The 17,068-nt window shown below is 37.0% G+C and overlaps 1 protein-coding gene across 1 annotated transcript; it reads left to right on the forward strand.

Annotated features, from left to right (window-relative positions):
- Positions 1-11,153: 11,153 nt before the first annotated feature.
- On the forward strand, positions 11,154-15,757 carry LOC105035965 (putative disease resistance protein At5g47280). Its single transcript, XM_010911683.4, has 5 exons — positions 11,154-11,895; positions 12,641-13,035; positions 13,572-13,927; positions 14,069-14,280; positions 14,713-15,757. Exons 1-5 carry the CDS (start codon positions 11,193-11,195, stop codon positions 15,540-15,542), a joined length of 2,496 nt encoding a protein of 831 aa, XP_010909985.1. The 5' UTR covers positions 11,154-11,192; the 3' UTR covers positions 15,543-15,757.
- The last annotated feature ends 1,311 nt before the right edge of the window (positions 15,758-17,068 follow it).

Consider the following 17,068-nt stretch of genomic DNA (forward strand, 5'->3'; position numbering starts at 1 on the left):
TCAAAAAAATATTTTTTTTTATTGGATGAAAATGAATGAAGAAAAAAATTATCATACCATATCAAATTTAGAACCTTGACTCCTATCAGAATTTGTGCCGCTCTTTGATGCATGTAGGATTAAATCATAGATCATACCAATCAAATTTTTTCTTTTTAATTTTTATTTTTGTGAAAATATTAATCAAAATAAAAACATCAACATAAATCAATATATTAACACTATAATTTGCATTCTAATATTATTTATCAACTTATAAAATCGATGAAACCTTTAAAATAGAGATGGGCACAATAAATTGTAATCTATATCATGAAAAAAAAAAAAAACTAGAAACCAAAAAAAAAAGAAAGGATTAAAAAGAAAAAAAATGATTGAAAAAATGAAAATTTATATTTTGCAATAGCATCCAAAGAAAAATGAAAAATGTTACATCCATGAAAGCGAGAAGTGAGGTCTTTCTGCATCGCCTCTCGGATTTGCTTGGCGACATTCACAGCCAACTAGATTCAACATTGGCGGCCTTAGACTCCGCTGCTTAAAAAATTCTTGGTTGTCCCCTTGACAGAACATTTAATCTATGTTTCAAATGGATAAAGAAAAGTTGATTTTAAAAAATGATATAATACTTTTTATAGTCTAAATACTAAAAATAATTAATTTTAATTATGTATGTTTTACTTTATATAGGTTATGATCCATGATGTATGTACTCTGTCATATATTTTAATACATTGGCAAAGATGTTGATAACTATTTTTACCAAAAATTCAACAATCACTTTATAATTCAATCTTATATTTGCTAGTATAATAGCAATCAATTATTCATGAAAAAGTAATTTTGGATCTTTGTACCGGTAGACTATTGTGATTCTATCACCATCTAGTAATACTTTAGGCAATTATATAGCCAGAATTGTATTACTAAATTGCTCCTAATAAACCAAAGAAAATGGTAGGTTCTCAAATATGTGCGCCCATGAATTACCCTGCACGATAAGCAAGCCATTAGATGAGGTTTATCCCGTCATGGGACTAACCCTGATCTAAATCCTATTAAACTAGCTCAATCAAATCCATATGCATTATACAATTCTAATTCCAAAAGAGCAAAGAATTATGTGCCTTCATCAACTCTTATATGTCTTTCTCCAATCAATTCAGCTAGTACTCGTGGTGGGGTATCCCTCCATATCATTAAAATTTTATTTTGTATCATGCTGATTTGTAGATGAACATAAAATAAATACGAATAAATTTTATTTACTCATCATTATTTTATAAAATAGCCTTCTGATTCCGAATATACAAGAGCAAAGAGAGAGTAGATTTTCTCACTAATTGTACTACTAACTGGGGGACATTTTCCCAGTACATAACACTCTCATTAGAACTAGGTTCCCAATCGATTGAATAAAATTAGCCAAAAAGATTGAATATCTAGTTCTCAAAAACTTTTATTACTTATTTTTCCATTTGTTTTGCCCTAGCACTATTCACTTGGTCCACTAATCCACTCAATATGCTATAGTCAAAAGCGGCCTGGGTCTCTCGAGAGCACAGAGACCTCAACATTTCGTGCTAGATGGGAAAGATCGATCTAGATGGTTATCATCTTCCATTTCCCTCGGCTTTGATGTAGGCTTTTACTGAGCCTTGTCTCATGCATGGCTAAAGGCGTCAAGCTTAATCCAAGAGGACCGAGACAATAGAATTTAGAAGAGATATAGAACCCTAGCCTCAAGGACACGTTTGATATTTTAGCCTTTGTTTGACATCCGGACAGAATGGGATTACGTTTCTTACTTGGATTCTCCTTGGATGCGAGCAATCATTTGGAACCATGAAGAGAACCAAGACGGACTCAGAGAGAGGGTTTTTCCTCCTTTTTTTTTTTTTTTTTTCCCTATCTTTCGCTTTTGGCTATGCAGGACAAGGGAGAGAGTTTTAGGAAGAATAAGGATCCAGTATGATTCGCATGTAGAGATTTTCAGACAAAAATTTATGATAGCGTTGGCCTTGAGCTAATGATTTCTAATTTATATGAATCCACTAATGCTAATGCTAGGTAGGGTTGGTAATCGGATCAGGTTGGATCGAATATGAGTCAGATTAATGTGGATCAAATCAAAAATTGATCAATCTGAATCCGATCTATTTATTAAATAAATCAAAAGTTTAAATCGAAATACAACCTATTTATTAAACAGTAATATGATTGGACTTACATAACTCATTTATTAAATAGATCAAATTAGATTAAATAGATTGAATAGGTTAGGTGGATGTTAGCTGATTAAACAAGTTAAGTAGGTCAGATTAAATATAATAAAAATAAATTAAATATATTTTAAATAGATTAAACAGATTTTAAATAAATTAAATAGGTTAAATAATCTATCTAATTCAATCCAACTTCAATATGAAACTGGTTAAATAGATCAAATATCTGAAACCAAATATGATCCGAATGTTAAATATATAGATTAAATGGGTCAACCTGTTTATGATCTAAATCCATTCAGTTCAAACCTGAATCTATTTATGATAGATTAAACACAAGTCGGTTGACGGGTTAATTCTCATTTTGCCAGCCTTAATACTAACAACCTGCGGTAATATGAGCATCATAAACATTGATGGTCACGGTTACATAAAAAGCAATTTTTATAGTTACAATTTCTATTCATATTAATGTGTTCTCACTTTTAGTTGGTGCACTCCTTTTTATCTTTTTATCTTGCGCAAAAGCTGATTGAGTGAGCTGTATTTTTGCAAAAAGAAAATAGATGTATAAAGCTTCATATAGATGGAGAGGTGGCAATAATGTTTAGTGGCGTCAAAGAGAGCCGCCTCTACATGTCCCAAGAGACAAAAGTAGCATAGCTTAGCTTAAAAGTATCACCCACTGCTGCACCTTCTTCTGTAATCCTTTGTTTATTGACATTTATAAAATGCTGAATGGAATAACATGCACAAACTGCCATAGCAGTTAAATAATTTATTTGCCTTTTCTAAGTTATGTGAACGATGCTCTGTGCTACAAATGAGCAAATGTCATGTCCACTTAAAGTATTGAATTGCTGATCTTAATCTTGTTTAGGGTATATTTTAATTATGGAAGAAGTTTATTTTAATGTATAAGATATTGCGAGTTTGAACCTTTGACATGCATGCAAGGATGATATAATTATTAGTCTCCAACTTTGTTCTCAAAGCAAAAGACATTTTAAGTATAGGCTACAACAATCCTTTTCGAATGTAATAAAATGTCACAAGTCTTGAGAGATTGTTTCATCATAAACTAAATCATTCTTAGGAGATTTTAAAATCTTCAGCCTCCTTGCCCGATCGGTCCCAATTTCCCAACTCTTTGACTCATTTTTTTCAACCTACTAGCTAAAAGGTAAACAACCAATGCGTGTTACTGATGTAACGCTTCTTAAAATCAAAGTTTCCTTTTTGTGGACCATTCAACGATCTAACTCATTCTAACCTTCAACTGGAATGTAATAAAGAAAGTGGAGCGGGCGAGGAAGGAGAAGCGGCCGCGGACCCCATCCACTTCACTCTCAAATTCGTCGAGAGGTTCGACCCCTGGGGTTTTTAAATACCGATGGTTGGACGACTACGAATGTAAGTTCGAAGAAATCGACCGTCGGCTTGTCCAGCTCCAGACGGATGGTCAGAAGTCTTCGAACGACGTCGACTTTCGAACCACCCAATCTCTCATCCAATTTATCTTCGACGAACCGATCTCTAGTCGGTTCAAGATGCTTCATGTGGAGCCTTACGATTGCTCCACCGACCAGTTGACCATCTGGAAAGCTACAAGGCTCTCATGACAATTCAGGAGGCGACCGATGCCCTCCTTTGCATCGGCTTCCCCGTCACGCTTCGTAAAGCTGTCAGGACCTGATACTCGATGAAAAAATGTATATGATGTTGAATTTATTATCATCTATATTACCATTTACCAATAATATATATACATATTGATCTCATGATTTCTCGATCATAGAATTATAAGAACCTACAATTTCAACTTGAACCGAACTGGATATGTTTGGCCCATCTCCACAATGCTGCCTTGTAGATGCTGATCGATGAGCACGCAAATGCCCAAGAGCAAATACATCTGTGCGAACCAGAAACAAAAATATCAAAAAGCTTAGATGGAATGTCTATCACAACCATCCATTATATTGATCCAATGTGATTAGCTATATATAATGCTATCCAATTAGGGATGGCAATGGATCCGGTATGAATCGGATCGGCTTGTACTCATACCCATCCCGTAATTAAAAACTTTATGCCTATATTCGTCCCGTACCACCTTCGAGATGGATCGGATTAGATCGGATCAAGTAGAGATATGGGTCAGTTTAGATCAGATACATATAAATTGTTGGTGCACCGCAGGATGTCGGGATGCTGGAGCAGACAGTGAGATTGGGCCTCCTGGGGATATGACTTGCAATAAAGTCCTGATCGGAGGTTACTCCGACGGAAACCCTCCAACACTTAAGTCAGAACTCTTGTTCAACAGATAGAGGAGCATGAGAGATGGAGTAATGACGTACCTTTTTTAGGGTCCTTTTAGGCCTCCTTTTATAGATGAAGGCGAGAGCTTTGGTTGGTAAGACGGTTGGCACGATCCCGTCTGGTTGGGGCATAATTTACGCGTAGTGATGGAACTATCGTTTGAGACTCTCGGAATATGGCGGTTATGATTACTTTATCCGCTTTGTAACAGCTGTCATCTGGCAGGTGTTGAATTTTGAACTGGTGTGCCAAGTGCCAACTGGTATCATTAAACTAAGGACTGGTCGGTCATAATCAGAAGTCGGACGTTCTGTGCTGTCCTTAGATGGGGGAATCCAGAGCTGAGGTCTATTCGACAGCAGAGAGTTGGTCGGCCATATGTAATCGGTCGAAGATCGTTATCTAATTAGACTGAGTTAGTCATTCGAGAGCATCGATGACCCTTCAGTCTAATCCATCGGCAGTCCCGAGAGAGTGCTATCGAGCACTAGTCGGCAAACCTTCATATGCTCAGGCTACGGAGTGCCGATAGAATGAAAATGGATGACTAGTTGGTGATGCAACGCCATGGCTGATGATAGGTCAGTGGAGGTCCAGCAGTTGGGCCTACTATCTTGGGCATTAGGCTCCTTCATATCATCGGCCCATACGAAATTTTCTCCAATATAAATAATATAAAATCATTATAATTTTGAAAGAGGGATATATATTAAGATTATATTGAATCTGATTCGAATCGGGGCATACCCTTATCCGTATCCGATCTGAATCTGCTTCGAATATTTTCTTTAGAATGCATACTTGCTTCAGATTCTAATCCAATTAGATCAAATCCATCCCATTCAGACGGGATACCGGCGGATCGGCTAAAATTACCACTTCTATATCCAATCTACATTACTATTAATATTTCTGTAGATGTGTTGCACTATAAAAGCACCTAGTAAAGTATCTCCAACAGCCGTATGGCAATGAACGAGTACTAATCTCTACCGGAGTTTTTCCGAACGGAGATGCCATCAAAACTTATAAAGAGATGTATAATATTTAATAATGGATCTCTTTTTAAGCATTATATCAAGAGAATTTTAATTATTATAGTTTCCATGCCATCTATTTATCTAGATATATGTCCATTGGATCGGATCGTTCAGTAATTGTTAATTGTGTTTCAAACTTTCCTCCAGAAACCCGTCCCCATCAGGTGGACTGAAAAATACGCACATATGTGTATTGTCATAGCTTGCGCAACTTAGAACGAATCGCATAGTCGTATACCGTCACATCGTTGTTGTTTTCTTCGACAATGACGGTTTGATTGCGATTAATATCTAACTTTGGCTGTTGCCGTCCGAAACAACGTATCCTACCAGCTTCTGAAAGCTATGTGGAAGGATTAAAACAAGGTCTGAAAGGCGTATCCTTGTTTGTTAGCCTAATTCGAGGAAGCTTATGCATATAATATATTGTTTTAAGGTGCTCAAGCAACCACATGCACTCTTCCCTGGTTTCCGGAAATACGGTAACAAGTTTATTTTGCCGAACCACATAAATTCTTTATGTCTGGTTTATTTTACTCTTGTAACATTTTATTTTTTTTGATCTTGTATCAGCACTAAATTTTCAGCAATTGGTGTCAGAGTAAATATTACAAAAATGCTATTTGCATAAGATTTATATTCAAAATTTATATTTGCCCCACTTCGAGATGGCCAGCTCCAGTTCAATAATATATGAGGTGCATATATTCAATGGATCCAACTATAATTTGTGAAAGTTGTAAATGGAAGCGGTTTTAGTCAAAAAAAAAAAAAGGATACGTACTTGCAATTGAAGGTGAGGAGAAAAAGCTTGCAAACACAAGTAATGAAGATTTTCAAAAGAAGGATGAGTCACCTTTAGCTAATTTTTTTCTTCTTGATGATTCTGTTATGTTTAATGTGTCTGAAGAAACTTTTGCAAAAGGAGTATGGGACAAGTGCAATGGATTTATGATAGAAAATTAATGTTTAACGGTGTAGATTTTATGATGGAAAATCAATGTCAAGATGGAGGATGATGTACGTATTATAATTTTGCTTTGTTCGATGCTAAAATCATGGGATGTTCTAATTATGCAACTTGATGATGCCGACGATCTCCATTTTGAATCTGTAGTTAATCTATATACACCAAGATGCTGTTCTACGCTATTGCTTATAGAAGGTTTACATTCTTTACTTCAGAAAACTATGATTCTCGCTAATATTGTGGGATAAAAGAAAATGAATGAGAAAAGGATGCGAAAGCAAAAGATTGACGTGAGCACAAAAACAGTTTTTTAAATAAAAAATGGATGCACCCAATACACCGAAACTCATTATCCATGGATAATAGTTTCAATAGAAAAAAAAAAAAGGAAAGAATTATGGTTTCGCATATTCAGAACTGTGACCATTACTACTTGAGGAGTCCCGCAGAAAAAAAAGATGAGGGCTCTTCAGTGATGCAATGATAGTTATGAGCAGATCTATTGATAGAGATTCGGATTGCAATGGAAGAAATTATTCCAGATCAAAATCGAAGGGGCGGAAAAACTAGAGATATTGAAATTATGGTAAAAAAGGGCACTGGCACAAAGATTATAAGCTCTGTAAATCAAATCAAAATTTGCATGAGCACATTTTTGATTCAAAAAATTCCTAAGAAAATTTAGCTAAGAAATTGGCAATGCGCATGAGGATGGGAGTTATTATCTGTAGATCTATGTGAGGAATTGAAATATCATTGAATTTTGGATATTGATGCTAGTTTCCACATGATACCCTATTGGGACCTTTTTCGTACTTATTAGTCATGCAATGGCATTGTTTATAGGGGTAATAATAGCATACTTAAAATTATGAGAATTGGAGAAGTCAAGATTGCTATGTTTGATGGTATTACTCGCAAGATTCAGGATGTTCAACATATACTAGATTTATGGAAAAGCTTGTTGTAATTGAGAATGCTTGATAAAAATAGCTACAAATTTTTTGGAGAAAATGGTCAATTGAAAATTATTAAGGAAGCTCTAGTTATGGCAAAGGAAGAATTACGAAGCAGACTATACAAGTTGATTAAATATACCATGATCGGTGATACTAATAGTGCTAATGCTGATATGGCACATACATTTGGGGCACATGAGCAAGCAAGGATTAAAGATACTTCTTGATAACAGTTTACTTCCTAGCTCAAAATCTACTAAGTTATTTTTTTCATAAAGACTGCTTGTATTACAAACAACATAGATTTTCCTTTCCCTTATCTACAATTAAAATTAAGGATGTGTTGGATTTAATTCATTTAGATACTTGGGAGTCTCCTATTGGATCTCTTGATGGTTTGCCATATTTTATTTCTTTTATTAATGATTTCTTCAGAAAAGTATGGGTCTATATGCTCAAAAGGAAGAATGAAACTTTTACATGTTTTAAAAAATTCAAGCTTTGATTGTGACTTCAAAAAAATATATATATCTAAGAATTGATAATGGAACTGAATCTACTATGAACCAGTTTCAAAAATTTTGTAGTGAGAATGAGATTCATAGGCAATATACAGTTACAGATACTCCACAATAGAATAGAGTTGCTAAATATATAAATCATATATTTTTGGATCTTGCTAGGAGTAGGTTGAGTATTACTGGATTAGAGCAAAAATTTTGGGCTGAGGCTATAGCTCGCTTCTTAATTAATTGCTCACTGACTATAATACTTAATTGCAAAATTTCTAAAGAGGTATGATCTGACAATCCTATTAATTATGCCGTTATTCAAATTTTTGATTATAATGCTTATATTTGGGTTCTTAAAGAGCATAGGACTAAGCAAGATGCTAGGTCGAAAATATATTTTTCTTGACTATGCAAATGATACTAAGGATATAGATTGTAGGATCCTACCATCTACAAGTTATTATTAGCTGAGACATTATTTTTAATGAAGATTCCTTGCAAAAAGAAAAACTACAGCAAAAGCTTACTTCAAAAAAATTTGAAGGTAAATCTTATCAAATAATTCAAAATATGCCAATAGGTGAGGATAGTGATAGTTGAAGTTAGTGCTAATGTAGAACATACCGAAACCTCTAATATCAGAATCTACAATGATAAACACTAATCCAAAAGAGTTCGTAGACCTCCTATTTGGCTTCAAGATTATGAGATGCCTTATACTTATACTACAGAACAAGAAGAGCCTAGTTCATATCAAGAAGCCTGTGAATTTGCTCATGCTAGTCGTTGGAGAGCTGCAATGGAGGAGAAGATGAAATCTCTACATAAAATTAAAACTTAGGAGTTAGTTGAACTTTCTGCAGGTTGCAAAGCTATTGGTTGCATATGGATATTCAAGTTAAAAAAAGATGCCAAATTCAAACTTTATTCCCGTTGCTTGTGGATGTAGGCAATTTGCCAAACCACATAAATTTTTTGTACCCCATTTATTTTTTTCTTGAAATATTTTTCTATTCTTGATATATACAATAAGTAATATACAATAAGATGTAGAAACAATGGAGAAAGAGCTAGACAATTATATGCCTACTTCTTGAAATAAAAGCCAGACAACAGACAAAATAAATTCATAGTGACCAGTCCTGGGAGAGTTGGTTTGCTTTTTATGTGCTATGTAATTTACTAACATCTGCATCTTGTCAAGTATAATTTTTGATAGCATAATTGGATAAATTCAAGATATCATCTAAAAAAATAATTAAAAAATATTATTCGAATTTTTTGATGCTATATATATATATATATATATATAGTTGATATGAATTAAATATATATATCTCTACAGATCCTTGCAGTACTCATCACGAGTAATCTCGAGAGCCAACTCTGGCTCTAAGAGCAGCCGGGTTACCAGCTGGCATGCCATGTGATTCAGTACGGTAAAGGAGACTTCTGGTGTGAAGGCGAATCCTCTTGTGATTTCCTTTGGTACCAAGTGCGACCCAAAATTTTTTCAAACCATCTACATGAAATGCTTGGCCGAATCCAGAGAACAAAGTTATAAGCATTGACTGCTGCAGAGCCAGGGCAATATGTTAAGTAACCAAGACGCAAGCCCGCATCATCAGCTACACGATTTATGCTTGATGAAAACGTGCATAACCTCCCCCTAACTTTAGCCTGTCCCAATCCAGTAGTCAACAACGGGCCTCTCCCGTTCACCTTCCACCCCTCCAATTTAGTGTTTCGTCTACCAAACGGCAATGGTTGATTGAAAAGATAAAGACAAAAACTGGTTTAAATCTTCGCTCCCATCACTGGCCCAAGGAAAAGAGATGTGGTAGAGATCCAACAAACGTTCCCTCAAAGACATGAGTTTAAATTTTCTTCAGCTTGGAATTGAATTGGAGAGGTAAATCACGATCATTCATGCATTACAAAGCTACTATGATTGTATGAACCCTACATAATATTATGCATACCGCAATTTATGATAGCAATAGCTTGAGCAGCAAATAATCTCGAAGCACGAATCGGCAGAATGCTATGCAATATAAAGTAAAGCCATCGTATTTCTCTGAAAGGATCAGAAAAGATGGATGATCCTCGTTCACTATTTGATACAAAAATAATTTAAAAAAAAATAAATAAATAAAAATTATCTATCCATCTTGATTCATTAATTTATATCCTTCCAAATTGGAAGGATACAATAAATGATGAATAGAGCATGTAAGAAGTGAATTTTTACATTAATAAAATTATTTCTCATTAATTTTTAATAAAATTCTAATATCTTTTTATTTTTTCTTTTATTTTTGCATATATATATTTTTTTATTTTATCTATACTATTAAATTTTATTACTAATTTTTTTAATATCAGTACATAAATTTTATAATTATAAAAAAATAATTAAAATTATATTCTATTTTTCTTTTTATATTTATTATTTTTTAGCCAACCATTTGTATAAAATTAATTAACTATTTAAATTAAATTATAAATTAATTACTTATTTATATAATTAATATATAAATAAATTTAAATTATATATTATTTATTAAATTAAATAAAAAACTAAATATAAATATAATTTTTATATAAATATAAATTATAGAAATTATAAATTTAAATATTATTCTCTTTATAGTGTAGATAAATATTATAAATTAATAATAATAATATTTTTTTTATATTTCATCGATCATATACGAAGGATCCATAAAAAATTTATCCATCTTTTTTTTTTTTCCTTTTCTTTTCTTTTTAGCCACCCTTTCCTATTCATCCTTTGCATCAAATAGAGAATACGTGCTATACACCATGTAGCATTATTAATGGCCGTTTATCTTTTGATGGCTGCTGTACAAGTCGCGCACTGCAGAAGATCAGGGTCCAGAGTCCCGTGTCACAAATCACTCCCCCTTGAGTAAAAGGGCGAGACAAAGTTTCTCTTCCGATTCGTTAAATCATTTACCATTGATTTGTGGATGGATGGTGGTAGACAAAACCTACTGAACTAGATGGCGGAAGGTTGCGAAATTTTATCCCAAAAGTGACCAAACTACCCTTCCTCCCGTCCTATATCCTCCCCCTCTGCCCTCCACCCGGTCCATTCATTCCTCTCCGACGGGAGGGAGCGAGGGAGGGCAGCGGCGATGGATACCTTCTTCGCCGGTGAGATCGCGACGGAGCTGGTGAAGGAGCTGATCAAGGTGATCCGGCGGACGGTGATGTGCCGGCCGACGGCGGAGCAGCTGAAGCGCAACGTGGACGCCCTTCTCCCCATCATCCAGGAGATCCGCCATTCGGGCGTGGAGCTCCCGCAGGCCCGGCAGTCCCAGCTTTCCGACCTCGCCGAGCACCTCCGCCTCGCCCTCGACCTCGCCCGCAAGGCCGCCGCCTCCCCACGATGGAACGTCTACCGCTCCATGCAGCTCGCCCGGCGCATGGAGAAGCTCGACCGCTGGATCGCCCGCTGGCTCGAGCGCCAGATGCCCGCCCACGTCCTCGCCGACGTCCACCACCTCCGCGTCGAGTCCGCCATCCGCCTCGACCGCATCGAGCGCCACCTCCAGGACGGTGCCGCCGCCGCCACTGCCGCCGCCGCCGCCGCCGCGATGACGATGATGAAGCCGGTGACGGTGGGGGTGGCGGAGATGATGGATGGGCTGGAGCTCGGGGGAGTGGGAGGCGAGGCGGCGCCGCCGGTCGGGGCGGCGGTGAGGGTCGGGAAGGAGAGGGTGAGGGAAATGCTTATGGCGACGGGAGGCAGGGTGGAGGTGGTGGGGATTTGCGGTATCGGGGGGAGTGGGAAGACCACGCTGGCTAAGGAGATTTGTAGAGATCCACGGATTCGAAGTATGGATTTGAATTCCTTTCTTCCCCTGTTTTTAATTCCTCTTCAATTTTGTTCCTGGTTTATCTATACTTCCCCTTTTCCTCCAACCCCTCTCCGTGTCTCTCTCTCCCCAAGTGGCGCAAGTTGCGATATTTGGTGTTTTATGCTGGTATCTTTTTCGTAAAGTTTAGAGCTTTACGCGGGCCAAGGTTTTTGTTATTATTATTTTACTCTAAATCTCGATTTTTTTTGATGAAACGAAGAGAATTTTTCGACCGACCTAAGATAGAAAACAAGCTCTGAAATTTTGGCATCATGAAGTTTTTTCCACTTTGCCCTTGTGATCAATAACAGCGTCAGTACCTGCTTAAATAGATGTAGTTCTTCATTTTATATTCATTAATTTAGGTTCAATGTGGAATCTGGGACTTTCTCCCACAGCTTATATTAAATTTCCAAATCAGTCATTTCTTTGACTGTATGTGGAGCAAGATCAGTTCTTTGTTCCCCTTTCAATCACAAACTTTTTAAATCACTATTATTATGTTTATCTTTCTGAGCAATTGAAGTCTTATGGATAGTTTTACCTTTCAGAACCAACAGACTAGGACAAGTCCATTGTTAGTAGTAGAAAATTCCACTGAGTTCCTTGCTTTGGTAATTGGTTTCATGATATTAAATTCACTGATGTTACTTTCTGTGACTTGGTGTTAGAGATAGAATTGATCTAAACAGTTCCTCCTTATTGTGGTTCATTTTCTCCAGGTTACTTCAGTGATCGGATTTTCTTCGAGACGGTTTCACAATCTCCAAATTTGGAGAGCTTGAAATTGAAGCTTTGGGAACAGATTACTGGTAATATGGTTATTGGCGCTTACACCCAAATCCCACAGTGGCAGATGGCTTTGGGGGCAAGAGACAAGGGGCCAACTCTCATAGTGCTGGACGATGTGTGGTCTCTATCTGAGCTTGAGCAGCTTATTTTTGGATTACCTGGATGCAAGACGCTGGTGGTGTCGAGGTTCAAATTCCCTACAGTGATCAACAACACTTATGAATTGGAATTGCTAGGAGAAGAAGAGGCTTTGTCCCTTTTCTGCCAAGCAGCTTTTGAGCAGCAATCTATTCCGCTTACTGCTGATAAGAAGTTGGTGAAGCAGGTAAAGTTAATTGTTTTGTGGCCGCAATTTCATGTTTTTCAAACAGTTAAAAAAGAAAATGTATTAGAGAGGGGGTGAAAAGGAATTGGATTGAGCTTTGCTGTAGTGATTAAGTTAGAAGGTTACTTACCCGCAAAAGGAGAAGCATAATGTGTCGAACATGCACCCTTCAACTCTATTTTTTTTTTTTTCCCAACATAAAGACTTTTTTTGCAAGAGAGTGCATATATTAAGATGGTATGGATTTTTTTTTTTTTTTTGCTAATCTGCCACATTTCGAATTCTTAATAACTTTTTGAGTTTTCCTGCTTGCCTTTGAATTCAAACATAGAGCATGGTTTTTAACAGCTACCTTTGTTGACCATTCACATATACAGCTTTAAAGAATTAGTTGTGAAGTTTTCGAAATTATTCTTACTGATTTTTCAGTGCCTACAAGTTAATGAACCATCTTTGCAGGATCTGAGGCATCTTTACTATCTTTTTATACCAGATTGCCTTCTCTATTTTGAGGACTGATGTAATCTCAACTATAGGTTGTAGCAGAATGCAAAGGCCTTCCTCTGGCTCTGAAGGTGATTGGTGCTTCTTTACGAGGTCAGCCTCCAAAAATTTGGGCAAGTGCCAAAAATAGGTTGTCACGAGGAGAGACCATATCCGACTCCCATGAGAACAAATTGCTTGAACGGATGGCAGCAAGCATTGAGTGTCTGTCGGGCAAAGTTAGGGAGTGCTTTTTAGATCTAGGCTCCTTTCCTGAAGACAAAAAGATCCCTCTGGATGTGCTCATAAACATGTGGATGGAGATCCATGATCTTGATGAAGAAGATGCTTTTGCCATACTGGTGGAGCTTTCAAATAAAAACCTTCTAACTCTGGTGAAAGATGCACAGTATGTATCTTGAAATCCCTTCCATCAACAGTATGGATTAATTTTTTATGATCTTAGTTATTTCTCAAGACTTATGATCTTAGTTACTGATCATGCTTTAAGTAAAGTAGCCTCACCTTTCTTTTATTATGAATTCTCCAGGAACAGAGCTGGAGATATTTATAGCAGTTATAGTGAGCTTTCTGTTACTCAACATGATGTGTTGAGGGACCTGGCTCTCCACATGAACAATCGTGAGTCCTTGAACAGTAGAAAGAGGTTGATTATGCCTAGGAGAGAAGAAGGACTTCCAAGGGATTGGGAGAGAAACAAAGATCAACATTTTGAGGCACAGATTGTTTCAATTCATACAGGTAACAGCTTCAACATTAAATCACTGGTTTCTTTCTTTCCAAATGCGTATGTAAGTTTGTATCTTATGCACTGGTACTTCAGACATGTCGGTCACTTTCAGATCAGATGAGATGCCAGATCACAGGCCATTAACTTGGTATTGAAACCTTAATATAGGATGGCGTGCTGAGAACAACTACTAAAGAGCCTTACCATCCTGGTTCTTTATTAGGTCATCCTTGAATAAGGATCCTTCAATAAGAATTTAGGCCATCTGTCAAATTCATTGCATCTAACTTTCTCTATTTTTGATTTGTTCAAAGTACTTTCAATTAGAATATCATTTCACTAGAGGCATGTATGCCTACAATTCCTGCTGTTTCAATTATAACCCTCTTTGAAACTTTTGCTTCTAGGGTGAGATGACTCAAATGAACTTGTCCATATTGCAGGTGAAATGAGTGAAACTGACTGGTTCCAGATGCACTTTCCCAAGGCTGAGGTTCTCATTCTGAATTTCTCCTCAGGCATGTATTTCTTGCCTCCATTTATGGACACTATGCCAAAGCTCAAGTCCCTGGTGTTGATCAACTATGGCAACTCGAGCACAGTTCTGCAAAATTTATCGAGCTTTACTGCTCTAAATAACTTGAGGAGCCTCTGGGTTGAGAAGATAGTTCTCCCACCTCTACCAAGAACAACAGTCCCCTTGAAGAACCTGCGCAAAGTGTTCCTCGTCCAGTGTGAACTCAACAACAGCCTTAAAGGATCAAAAGTAGACCTCTGGATGACATTCCCTCGCCTTTCCAGTCTAACGATAGATCACTGCATTGATCTAAACGAGTTGCCTTCCAGCATCTGTGAAGTCAGTACTCTGGAGAGTGTTAGCATTTCGAACTGTCATGATTTGTCTGAGTTGCCACATGAATTTGGTAAGCTAGGTTCTCTACAGATCCTGCGGATATATGCTTGCCCAGCTTTAAAGAAGCTTCCTCAGTCCATCTGTCAGTTGAAGAGATTGAAATATCTTGATATCTCGCAGTGCCTGAACCTCAGAGACCTCCCAGAAGAACTTGGCAACCTCAAAAACTTGGAGAAAATTGACATGAGAGAATGTTCTCTGAGGAATATCCCTAGGTCATTATCATCATTGAGGTCTTTGGGACATGTGGTATGTGATGAAGAGATGGCTTTGTTATGGAAGGAAGCAGAAAGGCATATACCCGATCTCCGGATTCAGATAGCAGAACAATGTTATAATCTGGACTGGCTTGTAGAGTGAAGATCCTCCCAAAGCACTTGTGGATGGCTTCCTCTATGCTATGTACATATAATTTGTAGGATATGCGTTTTGGATGAAGGGCTCTTAGTAAAGAATCTAGTGACATGGGCTCATAGCTATGAGAATATGCCATGCCATGACTTCTGACCCAGTAAAAATTACTCGAAAGTAGTTGTGGTAATTTTCTTCCCTAAAGATCAGGCAGGGACTATCAATTGTGGATAAATGTTGTAAGCTGCTCTCATTTTAGGATACAACCTTCTGATAAACGTGAGGTACCAAATGGTGACTTTTGCAGCCTATTGAGGTACCACCCTTCTATTGTGAGATGTTGGAGAGCCATCTGCACAGGTATCATCCGCTATCCGTTCACGGTGAGATTCCTCGTGCCGGGAGAGCGGACAACCACTGCATGATTGGCTAGAGCAAAAGTTTTTGGAAGGACTGTTTTGTTGGTGACATTTGTGTCCGGCATGAGAAGGGTTTCTTATGCTGTTCACCATCAAAGAGACTTCCAGATAGTTATTAAATGGTCTTCACATCCATTGCCTTCTAAACTCAAAACTTCATCCCCTTCTTATAGATTGCCGATGGTAAATGCTTTCATTATTCTCTTTCGAGATTAATCATATTTATAAAGAAGTTAATGATGCAGCTGATGGGATGCCTGGCATCTTATACACCAGTCATACCGGTTTAACTTCATGAGATTCTATGACACATCCTCTAGATTTTTTTTTAAATATTTTATTTGCTGATTCCTATGAATGTATTTATATTTGTTTTATCTAATTTATCAAAAAAATAGAGGGTCTGATTTATCAAAAATAAGTAAAGGGTCAGATTTTGTAAAGGGGAAAAAAAAAAAAAAACACTGAAGGTGAGAGTCAAAGATACCCGCTCAGAAAGAGAAGGTGGGGGGTGGGCGGGGCATGGTGATCAAAACGAGAAAAAACAAACATTAAAATTTGAGCAACGAAATGTCTGCCTGTGCATGTGCGTGTGCGATCGTATTTACTTCATTTGCAACCGTATCTCTATCATTTGATTCGAAGGATTTGTTGTTGCAGTGCGATAAACTTTCTTGCTTGTTTGTCTGTAAACGGAAATTATAGGTGTTTGGTTATATTATTAAAGCAGTTTCCATTGTCTTCGCTACCCATTATCTTTGTCAGCTGCAGTAGCTCGTCCTAAGACTAATTTAGCCATAAGAGAATACTGTAAAAGGCCCCCAACTACAGCCCAACTTAACGGATTTTGATCAACTTGCAGCAATCTAAACACCCAAAAAAATGGCCACCTGCAATTTAAGTTCACTTACATACCCAGTTGTAGGTATCTGAATGTACCCTTTACCTTCCTAAAGTTGACATTTCTTGCATCAAATCATGCAATACACTTTCAACAACAGAGCCGAGAGATGGGGTAAGAAGTAATACAATGCAACTGCCATATGTTACCATTTTCTTTATAAGTACGGTTGCAGAGGAAAGGTGTGAGTTTTAAAGCAGCACAAAACCCAGAGA

This window comes from Elaeis guineensis, chromosome 2 (genome assembly GCF_000442705.2).
Source record: "Elaeis guineensis isolate ETL-2024a chromosome 2, EG11, whole genome shotgun sequence".
In the NCBI taxonomy this organism is placed as follows: Eukaryota; Viridiplantae; Streptophyta; class Magnoliopsida; order Arecales; family Arecaceae; genus Elaeis; species Elaeis guineensis.